General features: G+C 33.7%; 4 protein-coding genes across 5 annotated transcripts; 3 read left to right on the top strand and 1 right to left on the bottom strand.

The window, feature by feature from the left end:
• The first annotated feature begins 907 nt into the window (after positions 1–907).
• LOC103839302 (glutathione S-transferase T3) lies at positions 908–1832 on the top strand. The gene is made up of 2 exons (XM_033285255.1): positions 908–916; positions 1122–1832. The coding sequence occupies exons 1-2, from the start codon at positions 908–910 to the stop codon at positions 1830–1832; spliced, it is 720 nt and encodes a 239-aa protein (XP_033141146.1).
• LOC103848560 (dirigent protein 2) lies at positions 1820–26242 on the bottom strand. The gene is made up of 3 exons (XM_033284736.1): positions 26231–26242; positions 10888–10897; positions 1820–8121 (listed from the first exon to the last, which is right to left on the bottom strand). Exon 3 carries the CDS (start codon positions 5081–5083, stop codon positions 4511–4513), a length of 573 nt encoding a protein of 190 aa, XP_033140627.1. The 5' UTR covers positions 5084–8121; positions 10888–10897; positions 26231–26242; the 3' UTR covers positions 1820–4510.
• Positions 2902–4174, top strand: LOC117131984. Its single transcript, XM_033285256.1, has 2 exons — positions 2902–3505; positions 3603–4174. The coding sequence occupies exons 1-2, from the start codon at positions 2902–2904 to the stop codon at positions 4172–4174; spliced, it is 1176 nt and encodes a 391-aa protein (XP_033141147.1).
• On the top strand, positions 17685–25213 carry LOC103848562 (B3 domain-containing protein At5g42700). Of its 2 annotated transcripts, XM_033284732.1 has the most exons (8): positions 17685–18240; positions 18332–18430; positions 18523–18554; positions 18628–18790; positions 18913–19119; positions 19202–21452; positions 21547–21631; positions 22018–25213. In XM_033284732.1, the coding sequence occupies exons 1-6, from the start codon at positions 17989–17991 to the stop codon at positions 19247–19249; spliced, it is 801 nt and encodes a 266-aa protein (XP_033140623.1). In that variant the 5' UTR covers positions 17685–17988; the 3' UTR covers positions 19250–21452; positions 21547–21631; positions 22018–25213. The 2 variants fall into 2 exon arrangements, with proteins under 2 accessions (XP_033140623.1, XP_009123694.3); XM_009125446.3 differs by having other exon boundaries at positions 19202–21631.
• Positions 26243–27032: the final 790 nt, after the last annotated feature.

The raw sequence follows: 27032 nt of genomic DNA on the forward strand, positions 1-27032 counted from the left end.
GTTTCTCGGTTGCTTCCGTTCTAATTATTTGTTTTCCTGATACAGATGGATCCCGAAGCAGAGATAAGAGACACAAAGAGAAGAAAGGAGCACATCGATATGCTTTCATACGTGTGTGATTCAGAACACGGGATTCCAACGAGGTGTCCCTGTGGTGGGAGTATAATTCACGAGGTTCGTGGGAAGGAGGAATACGACACTCTCCCCGGCAAGCGTTTCTTCACCTGCATAAACTACGAGGTAAAAAACGGGTTCTTGTCTTTTAAATTATGTCTTCTGTTTTTGTCTGTTAATTAACAATCTGATATAGTTTATGTGTTGTTACCAAGGCTGATGGTTTTCATTATCGTCAGCCTTGGGTCATTGGTGTGCAGGAGCATATCGAACGGCTCACAAGTCGTGTGGAGGAGGTGGAGGCGGTGATCAAGTGGCTGCCGGAGGTGAATAATAAGATTAAGAGTCTGGAGGTAATCTGACTTCCCACTTTTGAATTTTGTTTTGTAATTTTTTTCTTATATTTTATACAGTGACTAACACCATCTCATTGTCATTTCCTTGTACAGGCAGAGGTAAAAGCCCTCACTGTGGAGGTTAATAGGCTCACTGGGAAGGTTTATAACCTGACCGTGCAGGTGGATCACTTGGAGAAATGCTGCTTCGACTGAAAACACAAAGGTAACCACACTATAACTAGAGTTGTTGCCTAATGAATTTTAACTTGAAGTAGGTTAGAGTAGTAGTAGAATTTAAACTTGAACTGAACCAGAACTGAAGTAGTTGTGTAGTTAAGTTAAGTGTAATCAATTTTTGAATGGTCTGTGTGAACTTGAATTTAAACTTGAACTGAACCAAAACTAAATTTAAACTTGAAATAATTAATTTGAAAACCTGATTTGATGTTTATTGAATGGTCTGTGTGAAGTAGTTGTGTAGTTAAGTTAAGTGTAATCAATTTTTGGTGGTTAGAAGGTGTTTACTTCCTTGTACTTTCAAACCCAAAAGTAGTTTAAAAACCTAGCTAATCGACATCTTAAAACACAAACGAAAACTTAAAAACTTCAATACTCAACCAAAATGGTCCTTTAAACTCTCCCGGCTTTGTTAACCTGCTTACTTCCCAGACCACTCAGCCAATAGAAATAGGATCTTCTGAGGTTCCTAAACCTCCGGAAAGGAGGAAGTGGACAACCAAAGAAGATTTGGTGTTGATCAGTGCTTGGTTGAACACCAGCAAAGATCCAATAACCAGTAATGAGCAGAAGCTAGGAGCATTTTGGAAGAGAATAGAGGAATACGTGAATGCTAGCCCGCTGCTCGTTGGCTCCATTCCTAGGGAGTGGAGTCAATGTAAGCAGAGGTGGGGAAGGGTTAATGAGCAGGTGTGTAAGTTCGTGGGATGTCATCAAGCTGCTCTGAAGGAGCAGGCGAGTGGACAGAACGAGAATGATGTCATGAAGGTGGCTCATGACATCTTCTTTAATGACTACAAAGCCAAGTTCAGTCTTGAACATTGTTGGAGGGAGCTTCGGTTTGATCAAAAATGGAGATCACACAGTCTGACATCAAATGGTGCAAAGGAGAAAAGGAAGGAAACTGCGGATGAGGTGGGTCGCGAGGAAGATGTTAGACCTCCCGGAGTCAAGGCTAGCAAAGCAGCAAAACGCAAGAAGCATGGCAATGAAGCAGCGTTTGATCAGTTCGAAACCATTCTAGCAGCCAAGAATATGTTATCCAAACAGAAAATACTTGATAGGTTGCTAGGAAAAAACGCTGATACACTTACAGATCAAGAGCTTGCTCTAAAAAATAAACTCATATCTGAATTGCTTTAAGTTGGTGAGTGGTTATTTATTTTTTGAAATTTATAGTAGGTTGCTAGGAAATGCAGTGTATGATGTTTGTGTTTAAATCTTTTCCTTGATGTATATTGATATTGTAACTGTTGTGCTTTGTAGGTCACGGGTTCAAGGAGGAGGATGCGTGGATGGTTGCAGGTCTCTGTTTCTTTATGTATCAAATCAAGTCACGGGTGGTAATGTAGTAGTAGGTGGTTGTAGTGGTAGGTTATGTAAGATGGAATCACGGGAGAGTGTAGTGTTTTTCAACTTTCTACACTCGTTTTATGTATCAAATCAAGGGTATGTCCCCACGGCTTTGCTTTTGTACTCACGGGTGTATGTACCCACATGCTACTTGTTTCAATGTTTTTCTATATAAATGACTATGTGTTTCATTCTATTTATCTCATTCATGCATTTTATCAAAACTATCTTACCAACTATGTGATACATCAGTTTGATTCTTCTTACCATCAGCCATACTTTTATCAAAACTATCTCACCATCTCGGAATCTCACCAACCAACACCACTACGAGAATCACCAACCAACACCACGAGAATCACAACAACAATCAAACAAGAATCACCAATCAACACAAGGAATCAACTCTACTACTCCTCAACCCACGGATCATCTCTACCATTCAACAGAGGTAAGTTGAAAACCAAAAATTCTAAGTAATGAACATATCCTTAAATAATGAAATTCTAAATTCTATATTATCAGATTTAAAACCAAAAAAAAGTTTATAATTTACTAAAGTTAAAACCCCAAAAAAAAAAGATTCAAGAGAAATAAACAGATTTATAATTTTCATGAAAATATTTACTAAGGTTAAGACCAAAATAATATTAAAAAAAAACTAAGGTTAAAACCAAAATAAAATTGAAGAGAAATAGAGAAATATACTGATTTATAATTTTAATGAAAAACTTTACTAAGGTTAAAACCAAAATAATATTAAAAAAAACTAAGGTTAAAACCCAAAAAAAAAAGTTTATTAAAAAATTCCTCCCTATTGCCTTTTGTAGGAAAAATATTACAATAAATATCATCAACAATGTCTTCCTCATCAAGTGATGAAGCGGATGAAGTTTTTGATGAATTGGTCGATGAAGTAGTTGATAATTTCATCGATACAGTAATTGATGGTCAAACCAACAAACCAAAGAGGCGAGCTTATATTGAAAGAGATCGAGAACTAGGACACATTCGACTATGCAACGACTATTTCAGTAATAATCCAACGTACACACAAGATATGTTTAGGCGGCGGTTTCAAATGAACAAGCCATTGTTCCTTCGCATTGTCGACCGTCTAAGTACTGAAGTTCCGTACTTTCAGCAAAGAAGAGATGCTACCGGAAGGAACGGGCTATCTCAACTTCAAAAGTGTACGGCAGCGATACGTATGCTCGCATATGGTCAGTCAGGAGATACATATGACGAATATCTCCGGATGGCTGACAGTACATCACGTTTATGTTTGGCAAAATTCACTGATGCAATAATACAATTGTTTGGGGATGAGTATCTACGAACACCTACAGCCGAGGATCTTCAGCGATTACTCGATATTGGAGAGGTACGGGGATTTCCGGGGATGATAGGCAGCATCGACTGTATGCACTGGGAGTGGAAAAACTGCCCAACAGCTTGGAAAGGTCAGTTCACACGTGGTTCGGGAAAGCCGACAATTGTCTTAGAAGCCGTGGCATCACAAGATCTTTGGATTTGGCACACTTTTTTTCGGCTTACCAGGTATCCTAAACGATATCAATGTTCTTGATCGGTCTCCAGTTTTTGACGACATCTTACATGGTCGAGCCCCTAAAGTGAAGTTCAAGGTCAACAACCACACTTATCGTATGGCCTACTATCTTACCGACGGCATTTATCCTCCATGGGCAACATTTATCCAATCCATCCCACTTCCTCAAGGTCGTAAAGCACAGAAATTTGCAGAAATGCAAGAATCCGCCAGAAAAGATGTCGAACGGGCTTTTGGAGTATTGCAATCGAGGTTTGCAAATGTTAGGAACCCAGCTCTACAATGGGACAAGGAAAGGATAGGAAAAGTAATGATAGCTTGTGTCATATTGCACAATATGATAGTAGAGGACGAACGAGACGGATACGCTCCAATTGATACATCTGAGTTTGAGACAGGACAGTCTAGCAGAAGTTCGCAGGCGAGAAGCAGAGATAGTGTAAATGTCACCCCTGATATGTTAGCCATGCGGAGAGAAGTTCGAGATGGCAACAAGCATCATCGTTTGAAAGCTGATTTAGTGGAAAATATTTTGCAAATGTTTGGTGATGAAGATGAATAAATAAGTTATGTATGTTAGAAAAATTTCTCAATTTATGTAATGTATTTTTAATGTATTGAATAAAATTTTTTCATAATTTTAATAATATGTTTTAATATTTTATTCATCTTTTTTGAATATTTTAAATTTCTTTTTTTTTTAAATTAATATTATTATTTTATTCCTATGAACTACTTCTTCGGGTTCACTAATACAGAAAACAGCATATCCGAGTTCATAACTGTTCATGGGCCCACGAAAAAATAACAAAGGGGGTTCACCAATGCTAATGTTCTTACAGAATAAGTATTTAATGCGTATATAAATTTATTAATATGTAAAAACAAAAAGTGTCCATCATTGTGGATCGATTTTAGAAGTATGTGGAAATCTAAGCAGAAGTTTAACACGGTAAGTGGTTACAGCTTCTTCCTCAGCACCAACTTCAGCGAACATGGCAATTCCACGAGCAAAGGCAAAAGCTCCTGTCCCTCCTACAACCTCCATAACCTCTTCCAATTTATGTGCCATGTCTCTGCTTCTAATACTAACACTCCCCGTGTACTCAGGACTCTCCAACGTCAAATATATAACGTTAAAATTCGAATTAGCAAAGTCTTCATGCGGGATTATAAATCCCTCAGCTTTCCCCACTATCCGAGAATTGTTATCGGGTCCCTCAGTGAGAGTACGCCGGAAAATCAATGCTCCTCCTCCTCCGCCTCCTCTGCGGTGGGTCTCGGCCATGCGCTGACTTGACCTGCGAGAGATATAGGAGGAGGACGGGATTTGAGTTTGCTGAACATAGAGAGAGAAGGAGAATAGTGATTCTGGTGGGTCATAATCAGGAACGGGCGAGAATAAAGCAAGTAGAAGGACGACGATAACAGAAGTAGAGACGGCGATGAGGAAAATGATTCTAGTTAGCATGATGGAGGAGAAGAGATACAAGAGGAGTTTCTACCTGTTTTTTCTTAACAAACGTCAAAGGGTTTTAAAGTTAGATTAGTGATTTAGGTATAACCACTACTTTCACAACATAACTACACCATTACTCGTTAAGAATAAGCTACATCATCAATTTCTTGTTTTTGTCTTGAAGCTGCTATAGAGATTCAATCTTTCGTTTTTGTTTTTTATTCTGCTTTTGTTCTTTTTTCATGAAAGAATATTTTCCAAAACCATAAGTTTTTTCTTCAATTTATTATTTTTTTTTTATATCGAACGGCTGATCTATTACTCAAACTTGAAGTGTTCTGAGGAACAAACCGGAATAGAACAACCAATGTAATATATATTCCTATGAAAGGATCTCACTATCTTAGCTAATGAATCATATGATATATTTTCAGTTCGAGGAATAAAAACAATCGAATCATTGAGACGAGATCCTTAAAATCGGTGCCAAAAGACTGACACGTCGATAATTGAAGCATGCACTCCATCCCCCATAAAAGAGCCTCAAGCTCCGAATAAAGTGGTGAGATTCTTTGGCGTTGGTTTCTTGCTCCCAATAGCTGAGTTGTTCCTCCTGAGGTTTTCCATGTCCATCCATAACCACTAAAGAATGCGTCATGTGTCCATAAACCATCTATTAGACATCTTTCTGAATTTGTTATGTGCTATGGGGGTTATTCTAACTGTTTGTTCCCCTTACTTGTTGTTTGCTTCGAATTCAGCATGTCAGACAGTTTCCAAGGGGTCTCTATCTATTTTTCTGAAAAATTTATCATTCTTTGCTTTCCAAATATACCATATAATCCAGGGATATGGATCTTTATCCAACTCACGTCTTCTATGTCATTTTTCCTCCAAAACAAATAGTCAATGTTTTTTCTTCAATTTATTTTGAGTTCTGTTTCATTTCTTAATATATACTCCCTCTGTTTTGTTATATATGACGTTTTAGAACTTTTATTTTGTGTCAAAATATATGACGCTTTCCAAAATCCTATGCATAATATAATGACTTTGGACTTCATTTAACCTTGCATTTGACTAATTAATGATTTACGATTGAAAGTAAATTACATATTACCACAATTAAAGAAGGATAGACTAGACATTGGAATAACTTTCATCAAGTAAAGGAAAACGGAGGAAGTGTAACCAACACATAAACTGTTACATGAAACAGTTTATGTGTTGGTTACATTTTTTTTTGTCAGCAACAAACAAACTCATATAGACTCTGTAAACCAAACCGGTAACTCCGCATCCATATGGTGAACAAATGCGGGTTGCTTTCTTGCACTGCATGCTAAACTGTCCGCCCTTGAATTATGCGTCCTTGGTATATGGATGAGCTCTGAGCTGTGAAAAATTCTTTTCAGGATCTTGATATCTTCTAGATAACATGTAAATGCGGGCCATTCTTCTGGTTCTGAAACTATCTTCACCAACTGAGAACAATCCGTTGCAAAGTAACATTAAATTGTCGTAGATTCCTCATACACTCCATTGCCCATATAAGAGCCTCCATCTCCGAATGAAGTGGCGACTGACTTGCTCTTGTATTTCTCGCTCCCATTAAACCAACAAAACCTTCCAGTGTGTTGTACCACCCTTGTCCCGAAAATGTGTCCTGATTTTTTCCATGACCCATCCGTAAAACACCATCGACCTGGAATAACCGATATAATCGCCTCTACTGGTGAACGAGTTTGGTCGATTTCTCGTGTAAGTGAGTTATGCGCCTCGGCCCAAAGTAAGGACTCCGTTTCCGCCAGTTTAAGAGTATCTATGGGATCAATATCCAAGTTACTGAAGACTTTGTTGTTTTGCCCTTTCCATATATACCATAAAATCCAAGCAAACTGGTGATCTTCCAATTATGGACAAAGCCTCCAAAAATAGGTAATCCATGTTCGCATAAAGTGACTGCGTTGGAAAAGTGTATGGGTTCAATGTAACTCTTGAGAGTGCCAAAACCTGAATCTCACCTTCATCCTTTAACTCAACAAGAAAAGTCGGGGATGGGAGTTTCTGGTCCTGTGTTCTTTCGTCCTCCACTTGTTGGTTCACCGGCACCTGAATCTCACCTTCATCTGCCACTTCCATCCTAGTTTCACTGCAGGAAACTCTTTCACTTCTTGGGGCTACGGGGATCCGAGCACGTTCCTCTTGATGTTGAGACCTTGTCTGCTCCTTCCTGAAACTCCTGTGCCAAGAGCCTTCTTCTGTTGGAACTATTTTTTGAACATTATGAATAGTGTATTCATACGTCAAAAATGAAGTTTTATTTGAATGAGAAATGGAGGTCTAATGTGTGTGATTTGAGAAACTTATATAAAGTAGCAAATACACTCATTGGATATTTGAACTTGGATTTGGGTTTTAATTTGTTAGTTGGACTTCATGTTCATTAACTTAAATCAAATATATGTTGATCTTTTATATTGATAAAATATAAAAAAGAAATCCATTTTAAAGTATATTATTTTGTTTGAATTGGTCAAAACAATAATAATTTTATTCTTTAATTTCTTGGTCAAAATGTGGAATAAATTCACATAATAATGACAAGAATTAAAAACTCCATTAGTGCACTATGGAGGTTTCATTTTTGGGTTGAAAAATGAAACTTGTGCTTCTCATTATTTTTTTATATAAAGGCTTGTGAGCCATTTAGAAAACACACACACCAACACATTCCTCTACTCAGAATAATTATGCTAGTATATTTTTTTTTGAGTCTGAGAGTACATCACAAAAAAAAAAGGTTCGGTAGATTCTGTTTTTCGGTGATGGTAAACAGAAATAATGCTGCAGTTGTATCTTGGGAATCTGAGCACCATAAAACCGTCACACTACAAGGCGTTTAAAGATTTAAGGAAAGAGATTAACTATCTCGACTCTGCAATTCGTCTTTATTTTTTATATTTCGGTATTGAAATTTTTAGTTTATGTTCTTATTATTCTTTACAAATATCAGTTGTCCTATGGTACTAAAATAAGGTTCCTACACTCTTAAATCTTTAAATATTGTTTATGCTTCTGCACTAACAATACTGATATTTGTTAAAAGTTATTTTTTGAGAACAGGTTATGAAAAACAAGAATTAGAGAATTCTTGGTGTTGGGAAATTATCTCTTCTGATTTCTGAAACTTGATTATTTGAGATTTTTTTTTTTTGTTAGATTGATTAAAATAATTAATATTTTGGAGCTAATGAATTTGATATCTTTTATTCTTCATAAGAACAGGTTTCATCTTTCCGTCAAACGGAAAAAGGAATTTGAAACTTAAGCGATCATATCATCAAGACCTTTAATGGCGACAATGAAAACCATTTTCTGAACGTCTTTGGTAACGTTTTGGAATGGGGTTTGCCAACTCTTAATTTTCATAATAATTAATTGATTGACTGAATGGTTATTTAATCAGTTTTTTTTGTTTTTTTAATATTGGTCAAAATGTGTGCTTTGACTGGGTTGATGGTGTTAATTTGCTTTAATTATCAGGAATGCTTAACGTTTTGATTTCTTGTTTCAGATTTCTTTTCTTGGAATAACTTAATTTAATTATTAAGTAAATGTGTGACCATGAGAAATGAAAAAGAATTCAAGTTTCAAGTATGGTGATACCATAGTTATAAAAAGCATTTTGATCTTTGAGAGATCAAGTTGTATGGATGGAAATGGATTTAGTGAGTCGACGCCCCAAAATAAATTTGGGAGAGGTTTACCACATATAAATCATTTGCCATAGGAAATAAAATGTTTGTTGATATTGATCAAACATTTATATTTCATCAATGCTTAAATGCAATTTGTAAAAAGATTGATCATGCAAAAACAATGAGAATTTTCAGACTAACATGACTAAAACTGACATGTGTATTGTAGTTTTTAAAGTCAATATGGTTGAGAATAATCATATAAAATTGGTTTTGATGGCAAAAATAATATCTTGTAATGATATGTATATTTGCTAAAAAAAAAAAAGAAGAAGCAAAATATGTGTTTGGAAAAGATCCAAAACATACAAGTTAGATTTATAAATCAACTTGAGAGAACTATGAAAATAGTTGTATATAAAATGTGTCCAGATAAGAATGAAACACATTTTTCAAGAAAATTGTAATAATTTTTCGAAATTGCTTTTTATTCATTTAAATCTAAAGGAGTTGTAGATTAACTTTCTAAACTCTTAAGAGATGTTAAATGCAAATGTGCATATTCTGAGTTATTTCAAGAAATGTGGGGGAAGCTTTGCTTACCATATAAAGTTGTTGGCAAGAGGTCAAATGAACTTAGTGATAGTTATCCCAATATGATTAAAAAAAAAAACTAGTGTCATGCATTGAGTTTTGTATATAATGGTTAATTGTATCTTGAATAAAAGATGACAAAAATCATTAAACAAATTGATCTCGACTAATCTCAAGAGATTATGTTCACTGTGATGACAACCTAGGATCCTTTAAATTAAAGGTGTGTCATGGATCAAATTGTAATATAATCTAAAGGAATGGGTCGCCTGTGAATTAAGATGAGGTTTGGCGGTAACTCTACCTAACTGACTGGAGATCCCAAGAAGTTGGTTAAAGGAGACAACTAAGTCAAACTAAATCTGCCAAAAGCACTGTAAGACTTCGGTCTATACTCAGTTCCTATGATGATTAAACAGTGCTACATGTAAGGAATATAGGATAAGCATTAGCTTTTAATGATTTGTGTCCATAGCTTTGAGATATGAATGGAGTAGTACATGATACTCCTCTAAACAAAGCTAATGGCAAATCACCTTGTGAGTGTGAAATGGGGCCGTTTCTAGGAGAATGAAGGAAATGTTATATTCTCCAAGTTCACTCATGATTAACCAGGACTGTTCACGGCCAAACTGAACACAATAGAGAACCTAGTTCTGTGAGAGAATGAAGCTGTGTTATAGCTATTGTCTAGGTTTACACCAAACCCCGGGGGGTTCAAGACATCATGGCCACCTCCTGGCCGAGTAAATCCGATAGCTATTAACAATGACTGGTTCAAGGCTGAAAAATTGCTACCAACTCATCATGCAGTGGATTTTTTGTTTGTACTCTCAAAAGTCCTTAGTTAGGTCTTGTCGAGTCTTGTCTAGGAAGTTCAGTCTTGTCTAGAAAGTCTGTGGAGTTGTCTAGTGTCTAGAGTCATTTCTATTCATGTGGGGGATTGTTGGAACTATTTTTTGAACATTATGAATAGTGTATTCATATGTCAAAAATGAAGTTTTATTTGAATGAGAAATGGAGGTCTAATGTGTGTGATTTGAGAAACTTATATAAAGTAGCAAATACACTCATTGGATATTTGAACTTGGATTTGAGTTTTGATTTGTTAGTTGGACTTCATGTTCATTAACTTAAATGAAATATATGTTAATGTTTTATATTGATAAAATAAAAAAAAGAAATCCATTTTAAAGTATACTATTTTGTTTGAATTGGTCAAAACAATAATAATTTTATTCTTTAATTTCTTGGTCAAAATGTGGAATAAATTTACATAATAATGACAAGAATTATAAACTCCATTAGTGCACCATGGATGTTTTATTTTTGTGTTGAAAAATGAAACTTGTGCTTCTCATTATTTTTCTATATAAAGGCTTGTGAGCCATTTAGAAAACACACACACCAACACATTCCTCTACTCAGAATAGTTATGCTAGTATATTTTTTATTTTGAGTCTGAGAGTACATCACAAAAAAAAAAGGTTCGATAGATTTTGTTTTTCGGTGATGGTAAACAGAAACAATGCTGCAGTTGTATCTTGGGAATCTGAGCGCCATAAAACCGTCACACTACGGGGCGTTTAAAGATTTAAGGAAATAGATTAATTATCTCGACTCTGCAATTCTTCTTTATTTTTTATATTTCGGTATTGGAATTTTTAGTTTATGTTCTTATTATTCTTTACAAATATCAATTGTTCTATGGTAGTAAAATAAGGTTCCTACATCTTCTCTCCACGGTAACCAGAACATGTTGGTTACATGTCTGCTCGTTTTCTGATACTAATTGTAACATTCAAGTAAAAGAAAATATTTTACAGTACTACACATAAACTTTAAAATATTTTCCAAAAGGGTTTTAAAGTCCAGTTATAATTAGTATCAGAAAACGAACAGACATGTAACCAAAGCATAAACTGTAAAATCATTTTGGGTTTTGGGAGTTCCAACCATAAATTATTTATAGTCAGTGAAATCAATTTTGTCTTTTGGATGATAAAGAAGAACTAACAAACAGAAACAGAGCATGAAGAATAACCAGAGAATCAAGAAGAACTACAAACATAAAACATAGCCAAAGGAAAAACAGAAAATCAAGAAGTAGATATAAAAATAGAGAATCAACAACTAAACTGACACACAAATACAGAAACAAGAATAAATAAACAGATACAGCAACCGAGAATCAAGCACTGAAAATACATTTATAGATTTGCAAACCATTCCTTAAACATTGTGCAACAAAGGATAACTAACCTTTAAGTTAAATATATTTTTTAGTGAATTAACCTGCGTCTCTGTTTCTTCGATACATCCAAATGTGACAGAACATTCTCTGAAAGAGAATACATGACCAATTAGTTACATTCACATATATATATATATATATATATATATATATAGATCAGAACAAAAAAATAAATAACAATGCAAGACTTAGCTATGAATGTTTGTTGAATCTAATTCTAAAAGTGGATATTTCTTCTCTGGTATTGACAACTTCTACTAATTCAGAGCATCATTAGCTTTGCTGGATACATCAAGATACACATTAAAACCATAATATTACTGAGATACACACAAAAACGATTATTACAATTAACAATATCAGATATCTATGTTCTTTTGAGTCTATATACATTCATCATCTAAATATCATATGTAATTGTAATTCTACCAGATGTTATACCTCTAGCTCTGTTCTTTTAGTCAATTTTATAGTCTATACAGTTTGTGATAAAGCCTTCAGATAGGTAAAGGTTGTTTCTAATCTTCATCAAAACAGAGTTTGTCTTATTCAGGGCCGGCTTAGGCACTAGGGCAAGGGGGGCGTGGGCCCAAGGCCCAATTTTAGTGTTAAAATGGGGCCCAATTTTGAAGAAAAAAATTAAGAAAAGGGGCCCAAAAAATTTTAGATTATCCATAAAGTATGTGTAATTTTTTTTTTTGAAATTTCTTTTTACCCAAGGGCCCATAAATTATTTGAGCCGGCCCTGATCTTATTATGTCTCGATATATATTGGAATCATGGAATATACTAGGTGATTTCACCCTTTTGTTAGACTTAATCCATCTATCAAATTAGTTGAACATTCAAAGTACTTTTCTTATTCGCGATTCAATTGATGAAGTTTGATGTCGCTGAAAAATGGCAGTTTGATTTTTCTTTTGGTGCTTTGAACATTGACTTGTCGAAAACCTAGAACCCTAGCAAATCAACTTGTCTTACGAATGCGGTATGAAGCATCATGTCAATAATGTCTAACAACATGTTTAGTGTAATTTATGTTTCATGTAATATGTTACATTGATTTGATATCAATAAAATTATGATGTTATAAAGAAAACCTAAATATATGTTTATAAATTACTTCTCATCAACTATTTTTATTCGAAATTGTTCCCGGAAAAAAAAACTGTTATAGTTAAGGGCCTAATTTTGTTTATGAACAAATATAAAATGTGTTGATTTAATGGGCCTATTCCATAAACGAAAATGATCTTAAAAAGCTATCAATTGATTTTAGATAGGCCAATGTGTTTAATATATTTTCACAAAAATTTTACTTAAATAAATCCCATATAAGTTTTGATATATTTAATAAAATATACATATTTATTTATTAAAGTTATTAATCCTAATGTTTAATATGAAACTTCTAAAGCACAATTAAGCATGTATAGTTTTCAGTAATACACTTTGATACTACAATGTTAAAAATGTAATGAAACTAACAACTAATACATTATTTTAATCTAATTTATTCTGGTTAAAATTATTAGAAATCCCCTATATATTAATTGATGATCCTTTAAAAAGTTGTAACCTTAGTTTTGTACTAATTAATAAGAGACCATGCTTAGGTGTCACTCAATTATGATATCAATTTAGCTTACGTGTCAGCTTAAGAATCAGTTAAAAAATATTGGTCTAAATTTAATTACTAGGAAACATTATATGAACCCAAAATATAAGAAGCATGTATTTTTCATTAAATAAAAGCTACAAAATTACCTAATATGATTAACATATATATGACAACTAATGACTTGAATAATAAAGATTTGATAATAATTTTTGCATCCTTCTTCATTTTTGTTTAATTTTATATTATTAAAAAATTAAACAATCACATTAACTATATAATAAAAAATTAGATTTTTTATTATATATTATATTTTGACTTTTTTAAAATGACAGCGCCTCCGTTTTAAGGATAATTTTATGGACATGGTGACTAACCATGGATTCTACAGCCCACATCATCCCCAAGAATTTTGCATCCATAATTGAGTTTATGTTTCGAAAAGCTCTTCTGCCATGCAATAAGAAGTCACCTTGGTCATTACGTACAATCCAAGATGCTCCCAGTAGCTTCTTTTTTTTCTTGACCACGAGATCGCCACATTGAACTTGACAACCCCCTCAAATGGGATTTCCCATCCAACAGCAGTCCCAACGTTTTAATGCAGAGCTTCATCTTCTGAAAGAGCTAGCTTCTGGGCATCAAACCATTCTTTTGAATCTTCTACCACTTTCAAAACAGTATCTTCAGCTGCAAACTCTTTTCCTTAAGTGAGAAACATATTTCTGTTCTTCCATAACATCCACAATATCCATGGAAATAACCGGCCTATCTCGTCAGGGATCTTTAACTCTTTTGGAGGACTCAGGAGATAATTAATTTTTTTCAGAATCAACATGTTTCAAAACCTCTGCGAGGGAAAGGGAAGTTTGATTGCGTCCACACCCTCCTAGCTGCCGGGCACATGAAATGATTAATTGACTCACCTTCATCTCTGTTGAGTTATGAGGAGATTGGAGCTTGATAAAGATGAGGAAATGAAGAGTAGAAGAGAATTGAAGGATGGTGAGTTTGGGTCGACCAAACCATACAGGCCGTCTAGGCCGTACCGGCCGTACAGTTTGGATCGACCAAACATCTACCAAAAGTGAAAATTTGTCACCTTGGTAAGTAGTTAAGGCATGAGAAGTTACCTTGGTCATCAGCTTTGGTTCTGACTGTTGGAGAGGATAAGGGAGGCGCTTCTAGACAGGCTGTCAAGGGCTGGAAAGGAAAAGCATCTTAGTCCAAGATTCTTAGATGCTAAAGAATTTGAGGACTCTTATTGGCCAGTTTGAATTGGGTGCTCCACTCCTCTTTGACTTCACATGCTTATATTTTCTCTACTTTGATTCTTTTCCTTGTAAACTCTCTATTGAAGTTGTAACCTCTCTCTTAATGAAACATACACGAGTTTTCTGAATCTCGTTTAGTTTATCATGGTTTTCTCAAACACTTATACATAAATCTCTCTTAATCTCACTTAATCTCTATTAATCTGTCAATACCTATTCTCTTTCTCTAAAATCATATTGTATCAGAGCAAGGTTGGCTTTGGTATTGAGATCTAGTGTTCTTCAGCTTCGTTCAAGTTTGTGTTTTTTTGTGTTCTAGGTGAAGTTCAAGCAAGACAAGATGGAAGGAAAAAAGATTGTCTCGGTTCCGATTGCCCTCAAAGGTGGGGGAAACCTTTTGTGGTTTAGGCTTGTGAAGACAGCCATTGGGAGGCTAGGGTTGTGGAGCCACATTACCGATGAAGCTCCAAAACCAGTGGCTATTGAAGGTGAAGGTGGAAGAGAGCTTGCAGTTGTTGAAGAAAATAAATGGGTTCAAGAAGATCTAATGGTTCTATCCATGCTAAAAGGATCCCTTGAAGTCAATCTACTAGAAGCTTAAAGCTATTGCGAGACTCCTAAACACATGTGGGAGACACTCTAGAAGACATTTGGAAACATCACCAATCTGAGCCGTGTGTTTGAGTTGAGAGCCATCAACACACTGATGCAAGAGGAGGAGGAGTTTACCAAACACTTGGGAAAGTATAGGTCTTTATGGACCGAGCTTGAAATTTTAAGGCCTAATACAACTGATCAAGAGATACTCATGGAGAGGCGTGAGCAAGATCAGGTGTTTGGGCTGTTTTTGACTCTAAATCCGGCCTTCAGTGATGTGATCAAGCACATTCTAAGGTCATCAAACCTTCCATTCATGAGGAATTGTGTTCTCAGATTCAGAAAAAGGAACGGTCGCTTGGTGTCTTTTATGGCAAAGGAGACTTATCAATGGCTAACAAGGCCGAGGAAGTTGTGCAAGCTAACAAGGCTGCCTACAAATCTGATAAGAGGAAGTATGGCGAGGATAGAAGGTTTGGAGGCAATTATGATCATTGCAAGAAGCCATGACACAAGAGGAGCTAGTGTTGGATACTACACCCTCATCTCAAGCCAGCCAAATTCAAAAAGGATCGAGAGGCAAGAGCTAACCTGTCTGCTGAAGCAATTGAAGCTGGTCCATCAGGAGCTGGTTCAAGTGTACAAGCGGGTGAAAGTGCAGGAAGAGAAATGGCCTCTCATTACACGGCTGGAAAGAGCTTGGAACATGAGGTGATCAGGGAATCCGACATTGATGAGCTCATCAAAGGTCTTAAGGATTATGGTACATTCGAAACGCTCTTGGTTATTCATACACTACTCATATGATGCCTAGAAATGATGATAGGTTATTAAATATCATTGATGAGTTAAAACTTAGAAATGAATCTCCTAGAACCTATATTGCTCAAAATAAGATAAAACCATTGATTGTTGACTCTAGTGCATCTAATCACATGGTTAGTGATAATAGTCTCATTAATAACATAGAACCTGCTCATGGACATGTAATGATTGCAAATGGTGATAGAATTTCTATTAGAAGAATAGAAAACTTTAACCGGTTTGATAAGGAATCTAAAGCTTTTTACATGCCTGAGTTTACTTCAAACTTATTATCTGTTAAGAGATGTACTACTGATCTTCAATGCAATGTTATCTTTAGTTCTAATGATGTAAAGTTTCAGGATATTGAGAGCAGTAAGTTGATTGGGCAAGGAGTAACCAAAGGAGATCTTTATATGCTTGAAGACATTTCCCCTGTTTCTATTTCTAGTTGCTTGTTTAGTTCTATGTTGAATAAGGGTGCATTGTGGCATTATAGGCTAGGACATCCACATTTTAGAACCTTAAGCTTAATGTTACCACGTATCATATTTAAAAACAATGAGTGTGAAGCTTGTATTTTGAGAAAGTATTGTAAGACTGTGTTTCAAAGATCAATTACTATATATGAGAATTGCTTTGATTTGATTCATTCTGATGATGTTTAAAGATCAACTATTGTAATTGTATAAATTTAAGTTTTACTAGAGCGCGGATTGTTACATATTTTAAAATTTAACTCTGATGCCATAAAAACAAACATAATCTAGAATTTTATATCTGTCATTCATTGAACGTAAGATCCAAAATACATATAGCCAACTGCTCAATCAAAGTCTGCCCAAAATATCTACGATTAAACACATTATATATTGTTTCATTGATTATGGTAGGTTGCATATAGTTGCAAAATTACGGAACTGATTGGGTTTTCTTTCGTCTGGTTAATTATGCTATTACGATATTACAGTCAACAATTTCACCTATCTTATGAGGATTCACGCCAGACTGCATCACCTTGAGTAGAGTCCTATGAGATTCATTTCTGACGGTACTTTTTGCGCCAAGTATTTTTTCTAATTTTCTGCATAATTCGCCTAAACCTAGACCTCTTCCTGTAGAAATTGTGTTGCCTAGGATTCTTACCCCACACCTAAGTGTAGAAGCCTTTAAACCTTGATTACTTGGCCACGGTGCTTCCATAAAACTCATGGAGTTTTTAAGCACTATTATCGAACCAAATGTTGACTGATTGATATAAACCACCAAACCAACCTTGAATCATCAATTTAGTAGGAAGAATAACCGCCCGGTTAAAAATTACTAGGAGCGGAGCATCTCGTAATATTTTGGAACCAATGTTTTTAAACCCGATCCAGACACTGAACCAAACGATTTACCGGGTTGCTGGGTTATTGGGTCAACCGCGAATGAACCGCGGATTGATAAATAAATTAATTTTATTATATAATAATATATTAGCAACGTAAATAAAAATATAAAAATTAAAGTTTGATATTTTCTAAATGTTTTTTAAAACATAAAATAATAGTTTGGATATGTATATATTTTATGTTTAAAAGCATTTAGAAAATACTTAACTTTAGTTTTTATATTTTTTTTTCACTTGACATACATCTAAAAAAATCAAGACATAAATTTATAAATATTTAAATGTCTAATGTGATAATAAAATAAACTTTAAATGTCTTATATTATTATGTCTCGATATATATTGGAATCATGAAATATACTGGGTTTTTGCGGGTTTATTGGTTCAACTGGTATCGGATTTTAGGTTTTACTAGATTTTTGTGGGTTTTTAAATATTGGATTTTTAAAAAAATCCAAACCGGATTTTTTCTGGATCACCGGATTTACTGGTTCGACCCGCGATTGGAAGCGATTACAACCGGTAAAGTCCATCTCAATATCTTAATCACGTATCAATTCAACTAAGCGAGATTCACTTTACGGGCCCAAAAAAAGATTCTAAACTGTTTATTTTATATTTTAGCGCACTAATACTTGAATATGGACCAGAGACTTGAGTTCGGTTGGGCTTTTAAAGTTTCATGGAGCTCCGTGCCACGATTCAAATCATAATCTGCCAACGGTCGGCTAGTTTCCTTCATTACAGATTACACAATCCAAAACGAAACAAAAATATAAGTTTGTCTTCTGACGGAAAAATGGTTGTCGCCAAACAGTCTCCTTACGAAGAGTTTCGACTTAGAAGAGTGGAAGAGAACAAAAAACGAATGGAAGCTCTGAATCTGCCAAATCTCTGCCAAACTCTCCGTTTAACTTCTGTCAAAACTTCTCCGGTTTTGATCCCTGTCTTTTCCCCTTTTTTTAAATGATTGATTGATTGATTGATTGATTGAATATTTGGGTGTTTGTATACAAATCTGGTAGATGAAAAAATCAAATCTGGCAAGAGAGAAACAGCTCGTGGTTGTTCGTCGATCTAGCCGTATCTCAAATGCTTCTTCTTCTTCTCCTGTTTACAAAGAAGCAAGTATCTTGATTGTTTTTTTTTTAAAAGGGTTTTAGTTTGTCTTATTAATTTAGGGTTTTTGATTTTTGTTTTGTTCTCCAATCAAAAGGTTGTTGTTCAACGAGTGCATCTACCCAGAAGGTGAAATTACCGAACTCACTTTCTTCTTGTCGTAAAACTGTAAGATATAAGCAATAACTTTGATTCCTTTTAGGGTGTCCAAGGGGAGAGATTTGTCGAATCGAGTTTATGTTTCTGAAGAAATAAGAGAAGAGGCCTTTTCAAAAGCTGAGAAGTTGCAGGCTGATTTGCGGAACCGCTTCCCAAGTTTTGTAAAATCCATGCTTCAGTCACATGTTTCTGGTGGATTCTGGCTGGTAAAACAGCCTTTGATACACACCAAATCTTTTTATATGCATTCTTTTGGTTTATTATGTACATTTGAATGTCATAATCTAACCCCCAACAAATAAAAATCATTTTTTTTGTTACAAAACAGGGTCTTCCAGTTCATTTCTGCAGATCTGAACTGCAGAAACAAGATGGTGTCATAACACTGATTGATGAAGAAGGCGAGGAGTTTGAGACCGTGTACTTAGCGAAAAGGACTGGACTTAGTGGGGGATGGTTGGGTTTTGCGGTTTCTCACAACCTAGTATATGGTGATGCACTTGTCTTCGAGTTAGTTCGTCCTACCGTCTTCAAGGTTTGTAAAACGCCTTAGGTCTTTTACTACCCATAGGCAAGAAATACTAAAAACTGATGTTTTGATATTGTTGTTCTGTCAGGTTTACATTACAAGAGTTAAAAGTTCTGGAGAAAGCCCAAAGATGTGAGGTGTGTGATCTGTTAGGATTTTGGGAGATGACTAGTGTTAGAAGTTTACCCTTTTGTATGTAAGCTGTTAATTCTACGCTAGTTATGAAAGTGTTGGTGTGTGCTCAAGGCTGTTATCTGATACATCTTTTATTTACAGTATTTTGGAAGTGGTTGTTTCTTTTACACAAGTCTAAAATCCTTGAAATTTTAGGAATGAGCAATAACACTAAATTTAGTTTTATTTGTGATGCATTATCTGATGTTTAAATTTTGAGTTTCTCAAAATGAATTCTCAAGAAGTTAAATTACTCTTTTCTAAATGATTTTAACGGCGTTAATAACCAATCTTTTTAAGTGACCGTAGCCCACCTATCTTTTAATATTTAACCTTTCCACCTCAGTTTCACTCATTTTCTGTATCAAATAATTGAATTTCGTCCCTTATCGTTTATAAACTAGTACAGCGAAACGATGAGTTCCATAAAGAGTAATAATCCCCATGTTAGAAGCTGCAGAAATAACACTTTAGGAGGCTAGAAAACCAGATAGTGATTACTGATTAGGTAGAAACATTTTTAGAAACTAGTGTTGTCGTCTCTTTGCTTGGTGATCCTTTTCTTAAAGAAAATTTGGTGAGAAACCATTTTTTGCATTATGAAGCTATTTTCTTCTACCATTGGGAAGACCTGTCGTCCAAACTTGATGGTTTTGCAAAGCTTCTGGAACTGATAAAGGTGAGCTATATATCGCATGTTTAGTGACAAATAATTAATGATGGAAGAACAATCATAACCCTTGTCACTTTACTAGTTATCCAATTACGCTAATCTATTTGTTAATTAGACAACCAATGAGAATTCACATCAAATTGTTACAGAAGAGAAACTAATTTGGGATTGTTTCAAACATTATCATATAACTTTCAGACATGAAAATATTTTATATCAAGTCAAAAGATTCTCTAAGGATCTAACCATAATACAATCAATCACTAATCAAACCATCCTAATATTCTAAAACTCCAATCCATATATACCAACGACAACTACAAGCACATGGAATGCAAAACCAAAGCAAACAAAGACAACAAACTATGCATAACTGCATAATTGTATTTCAAACTATGAGATGTTTTAAACCTATATTCAAACTTAGGAAAACTAAAATTAAGGTTTTAGTGTGCTTATAATTGTATTTTGTATAGTTTAAGAAACAATCCCGTTTGGCCCATGAGAACTAGGTCAAAAAGAAAGTAATATAAATGCACGCATAATCAGTCATTTGGCCAACCGTGTGAACATCCGTGTGTCACATTAAGATTTCACGCGTGATCAGTGTCCTGGTCAATCATGTGACATTTGAAACTTCTTGAGATTTGCACAAATGATCAGTCCACACGATCATAATTATGGTCTGTCTTGTGAACATCTGCGCCATAGGCACCTCTTGTTTTGTTTACACTGTAATCGGTTGGAGAATTTTCATGTCCGTTCATTGTTCATAATATATTTGGGCTTCATGTTTGGCCTTTCTGTTTACTCAAAAATTTGAACCCAAAAGTGACAAAAAATAATTATTCTTGGACCCGTGGATCCTGGTACATGGTTCAACACATTGTTTCAATTAGGAATTCTGAAGACACTATCTTACTAATAAGTTAATGAAACTTTTGTGGTTGGTAGATGGTAGTGTCTCCGTCTGAAAAAAATTGTCATAATAAAACCAATAAAATTCTTAAGATATGGTCATCGCTTTTGATTACACTGATCACATTACAAATTTTTTTTTATCAAACGTTTTTTCTCAAGTCTATCAATAGATTTAGATGTTTGATTATAAAATCTTTAGCAAGCTGTTGTTACAAAAAAAAAAAGCCAACTGCATAATAGAAAAATGATATAAATTTTTCACTCCACTAACTTAACACTTAAACATCTATATATAATAGCAAACCCATTTTTTGTTCCCTCTGATCTCAGCATTTTTTTATAGGAAAATAAAATGAAGGTTTAACGGTTCAGATTGATTCGGTATCTAATCCAAGGATCATGTTCTTTCTAGGTGATGCCATCTATTTAAAACAGAATTTAATCCAATGGCTGAGATTAGCATACCCTTAAATCCACGGGTCGAGATTAGACTTACCTTTTGTAACCGACGCTAACGAAGCTTTGCGTCCGTAGTGAAACATTGTGTCTGTTAATGAAGTTGTGACCCAGGGTTCGAAGCTCTTCCTCTGTTTATATTTGATAACCAATTTGCTATTCCTCCTTTTTCACTAGTCCTGATTCTTGATTCGTTTTTTATATTATAGAAATTGTATCTCCCGTCATCCACCATTCACAATTATTGTGTTTGATTATTTGACATTCTCGATCATTGGAGCTTTGTTTATGAAGGTAAATCTTCTGAAACTTTTGATTTTTTTTTGTGTTAAAAGTTAATTGCCTTACCGTATGATTTTTGTGGTATTGAGAACCATTATTGTGTTTGATTATTTGAGAATTACTCTTTAGTCATCGTATCTGTTTATTTCCGGATTGAATTTGATTTTGCTGTTTTCGTTGCCCTGTCTCTATTCCTATCTGTCTCTCTTTCACAAATTCATTGGTTCGGAGTTTTGGTATATCTCTGCCTTTTTCTCGGGCTTACTCGAACAGTTTAGATTTTAACATATGAGGTGTGAAGTTGAACGCTTAAACAAATTATCCATGTGATCTCGGTTTCTCTTTATCACTCTTTCACTATTTTGACGAGAATATTTACGTGTTGTGGCTGTGGTCAGGTCCATCAGACGAGATTCCAACACCAAGATTGAGGCTGATGGTGTCTGTTTCATCTGGTCTGAACCGAGGCTTGGTGTCATGATCGCTGCTAGACTTCAAAGTGGGGTCATCGTGATTGTGGTTACCGTCGTATGTTGTTATTACAGCTTTTGGATCATCTGATGCCTCTCCACGTGTTTTGTCACTGGGCATCCAGGGAATGTGCACTTGTAGTAGCTCCTCCAAAAAGCCAAAGGAACATTACAAAGGATGATATCTCCCATATTCCAAACCCAGTTCCAAAGGGAATCAAGACTTTAAGAAGAAAGAGGTTTGTGGTTATACAAGTTTTGCTTGTGTATGTTCACTTGAGAAGAAAGAGGTTTGTGGTTATACGAACCTGGGATTTGGTTTCCCCTTACGACTTTCTGCCCATACTTGGGCCACATATAACCATCATACAGTATGTCAACCTCACTCAGAGTTTGAAAAACAACCCGAGTCTCCCGAATATGATTCACAAGTGTTGTTATTTCCATGGTGTCCCATCCAGCCTCCTGCAAAAAGTTATAAGAAAGTTTGATCATGCCAAATCACTGTTTCAAGGCAAGCATCATCGTCCTGGTTCTCTTTATTCTTATCTGACACTGCAACTTCACCACCACAGTCAGTTGTCTTTTGGGAATTGGAACTTTTCACGAATGTACCTATTGTTCGTCACTCTCGCATTCTCATTCGTCAGCATTCACTTAAATATATAACCATTCACCAAAGAGTGTGACACATTAAGTATTATAATCAGACAAAATACCATTCAGTAAGAATTCTATATTGCTAAAATTTAAATGAATTGTTGTAATAATTTACAGCAACCAAACAATTGCAACTATATAAACGATTGCAATCTTTGGTGACATAACTCTTTGCTAACCATTATAATTATTGTTGTTAATAATTATAGTTCTTGATTAACCATCACAACTATTGGTGTTACCATTGCAACTATTGGTGCTAACTATTATAAGTTTAGAATAACTATTGCCCCTGTTGGTTGCGATTTTGAACTCTCTATATAAAAAGTTGTAAGACATTAGCATATGTAAAAAAATATTAGAATCTAATTGTTAGAAAGAGAGAATGATTCGTTGTTCAAAAATCTTAAAAGATCTATGAAAAAACAAGTATAAACACAAAAAAAAAAATATTTGTTAGTCTTGTATCTTAATTTAAGAAAAGAAGAACACTTTGATTTTCTTATCATACAACTGGATTTAGTGTAATTCAAATCTTCAAATCATGCAGTTCAAACATTATTCAAATTACGTGACCACAATCATGAACAAATTGTCTGAGGTTATATTTCCAAAATATAGTAGATTTTTTTTTGGATGGAGCATTATGTTGTTATAAGATTTTATAAATAAACTTTTTTTTTCTTTTCAAAATACAAAACAAAAACTAAAAGTAAAAGAAACATAATATAATATGATAATCTTGATCCAACAAAAATTGATAAAATAGTGCGATAATGTGAGTGTGAAAAATTGCTTTTAAATAGTGTTTTAATTTTTTAAATATATGCTTCTTTAAATAGTTTATTCTACTTCTGTTTGAATATCTAAGATACTTTATCTAACAATTGTGAAGTTTGGTATATATTTCTTAAATTTTATAATACAATATAATTGGTTATCTGACGAAATGCGGTAATGTTAATGAAAATAATATAGCTTAAAATTAACAATAAAATACAAAATTTGAGTTATTACATAAAAAACATATCTCTAAATTGAAACCAAAAATGCATTTAGAATTAACAAATTGTAAGTTGTACTTCTATTTTTGTCATCTTTAAGTTGTACTTCTATCGGTGTCAATACTTTCGTGGTTCTTAAGAAAATATAATTTAATGGTTTAGATTAATATAATAAGTGTGCATAATTTATGTAGGGTTCATATTGGAAAAAAAAAGAAGGCATACTTTTATTGAAATAGTTGCATTTCTTACGATTACTTTATTCTTTTGATTATTCTATAATACCCAATTCTTACAAATATATATTTAGATAAATCTATGCAACCGTCTTCTGCTGTTTAACATTATATCTCTGTAACCGTCTTCTGCTGTTTAATCTTCGATAAATCTTATTACAACATATATTTTTACCTCCATAAAAATATATGTTGTAATAAGAAAATTACATATCTAAAAATCTTTTTCCGGTAATTTTAAGGTGAACATTGATTCTTTTATTTGTAATTGTCAACGGATTTGTTTACAAGTTTCTATTTTTTCTAAAAACAATTTGTAGATCAATAGAACACCTCTTCAAATTTGTTTGTTCTTCTTTTGAGTTAACACTCGATATTTTATCTTTTTCATAAATCCCTTGATTGATCGGTATTTTGAAATAAAAGAAAACAAAACAAAAGTGATTCCCGTAATAGCGGCGAGTATAATGTAGACTTAACTTGTGTATAACAAAAAAATATTTAATAAATAATAAAAATAAATAACTAATTTTTATAAAGTATTTATAAATAAATTTGTTGTGTATACATTTTTAATATTAAACAATTTAAATTTTTCGTAAAGAATTTAATAGATCCGCGCGAATGCGCGGGTTTGTTTCCTAGTAGATATAAAAAAATATGTTAACTAAAAGAAGGTTCACGTCTATAGTCAATAAATTTTTAAGATTTAGTTTTCTAAATATTTAATCTATGAGTAGTAATATACTAAAAAAATATTATATGCACCACATGAATTATATTATAATAACTTCCGATCCAACAATATAAAGAGTAAATTGAGTGTTAATTTAAACATAGAACAATAATGTATATAAATATATAGTTTCACATTTTATTATATTCTAAAATAAAAAAATTTCTTTACAGATACATATCATTTAAAAAAAATTTAGTATTTACCATCAAACAATATATTATTTAAAATTATAATATATTATTCAACTATAATTTCATAGCAACAAAAAATTCCACGTAACTCAAATCATATGATTCATATACAACAAATGCGTTTCAATAGCAACACACAAACATAATACAACCCTCCTAAACCATAACATCTAAACGTTTCAATATAGTGACAATATTAAACTCAACACATCAGATAATATCTAAGTACATAAATACATCAAAATACAATACATAAACTACATTTCTTTAAGAAAAAACACCATAAACACAGAACCATTCTCCTAGAGTCATTAGTTAAAAAAAACCAAAACTCCGAAAAAGTCTATGTACCATATGCATAAACAGCCATATATTTAAAATCCCAAAACCAACAAAACAAATTATCATAACACAAATATACACATCCCGCCTACGGGCGGACCCGCCCTAGTAACTAATATAGTAAATTTAGTAAATAAAAATTCCATAAAACTTATATAAAATATAATGTTTGTATAACTTATATATATATATATGCATATAACGGATCGTTTCGAATATCCGTTAGCAAAAATATTAGTATTTGTGGATTGTTTCGTTTTTTATAGATATTTTATATTATTATTTGTTTTGTTTCGTATTGTTATAGATCAAATTTTTCGTTTTTAATAGAAATAGATAACGAATCAAATAAAAATTTACGAATATTTTGCTCTGTCGTAATTATGCTCGCAAAACGTCTAAAAGGGAAAATGATAAAAGGCCCCAAAAGAAACAGAGATTATAGAAATGGCAAGAAAATAATGGACCCCACCACCTCGAGAAAATTCAACTACTCTACCAAAGCAGGTCATAACCGGCGGGTCAACAACGTTATTGACGAAGTAATGACGTCCCTACCTCATCACCTCACGTTAACATTCAAAAAGCTAGTAGGAAAACGGATGCAACAAACAAGTTGAAATTCATCTTGATATAAAAGAAAGAACGAAAACGACAAGGAGAGGGTCTGCTCATTCTACACAAAACTAGTATGAAGAAGTGATAATTATTCTGGGTTTGACTGTTTGAGCTTCAGGTTAACCGTTTACGTAATAATCCGGTAACAAGTTTACTTATTAATCCGGTAACAAGTTATTTAATGACGGTATTTAAAGCATGACTTGTTTCTCCACTACCACCCATAAATGCAGCTTTTGCGGTTAATTGCGGTTGTTAACATTTCGCAACAATCACTCAAACCATTCTAAACTGTTTCAGATCACTCTAAACTTCTTAAACTCACAAACTATAAAATTTGTTTTTTTTAACAATATAAATACAAAAAAAATTAAATTGAAATAATAGAAATACTAAAATATATCTATTATATTTTAATTTATATTATAAAATTTTAAAATAAAAATATATTCTAACTTTTTAAAATTTAAAAATATAATTTTATTAATACAATTTTTATATTTATTATAATATTATGTTGTTTGATATTTTTATAATTATGTAAAATGTAAAAATTATTAATTTATTATTTAATCGATGTTGTATTTGGCGGTTTACCAGTCAAACACACCAATTTCTAACCGCAATACCAGTGGTACAAATCTCTTAAAACTGCGTAAAACCGCAACCACCCGCATCCACAAACTCCCACAACCGCAATCGCTGCGGTTACACCAGTCAGGCCCTTAGTAGTAGGCGAGATTTTGGTTTTAAACAATCTGGGTTCGAAGGCACTCCACAACATTCTATTATGTGGGTACGCGAATATGGATCCATTATTTACGTTTCATTTGATTACTCGGAGAGGGTCCTTCCATAGACTGCACTTCCACTTGAAGATTATTCTGGGTCCTTTGATATTTCTCAAATTACAGTAGAGCAATTTGCTCTCTCAAATAAGAAGGTCAATTGTAGTATTTATGGACTCAATCCACATGGAGCGTGAAGACACAATGAACTATAGAAATCAAGATTAATTTAGGAAATCAATATAAAATCAGTAAATAGCATAAAACAAGTAATCAGTTGGTTGTAAACTTATATGAAAAAAATAGCTAGACTTAGGGTTTCAGGAAACCAAAATTATGATGTATAGCTAAAGGTGTGTAATAAA

Source organism: Brassica rapa, chromosome A02, assembly GCF_000309985.2.
Source record: "Brassica rapa cultivar Chiifu-401-42 chromosome A02, CAAS_Brap_v3.01, whole genome shotgun sequence".
Classification (NCBI taxonomy): domain Eukaryota; kingdom Viridiplantae; phylum Streptophyta; class Magnoliopsida; order Brassicales; family Brassicaceae; genus Brassica; species Brassica rapa.

What these genes read in the sequence shown, in the direction of transcription:
- LOC103848562 (XM_009125446.3), top strand. Translation starts at nt 17,989, where the DNA reads ATGGAGCTCCGTGCCACGATTCAAATCATAATCTGCCAACGGTCGGCT. An exon ending in CTTCTCCTGTTTACAAAGAA is followed by an intron (nt 18,431 to 18,522) that starts GCAAGTATCTTG and finishes TCCAATCAAAAG; the next exon opens with GTTGTTGTTCAACGAGTGCA. An exon ending in TTTCTGGTGGATTCTGGCTG is followed by an intron (nt 18,791 to 18,912) that starts GTAAAACAGCCT and finishes GTTACAAAACAG; the next exon opens with GGTCTTCCAGTTCATTTCTG.
- LOC117131984 (XM_033285256.1), top strand. Translation starts at nt 2,902, where the DNA reads ATGTCTTCCTCATCAAGTGATGAAGCGGATGAAGTTTTTGATGAATTG. An exon ending in CTGCCCAACAGCTTGGAAAG is followed by an intron (nt 3,506 to 3,602) that starts GTCAGTTCACAC and finishes TCGGCTTACCAG; the next exon opens with GTATCCTAAACGATATCAAT.
- LOC103848560 (XM_033284736.1), bottom strand. Translation starts at nt 5,083, where the DNA reads ATGCTAACTAGAATCATTTTCCTCATCGCCGTCTCTACTTCTGTTATC.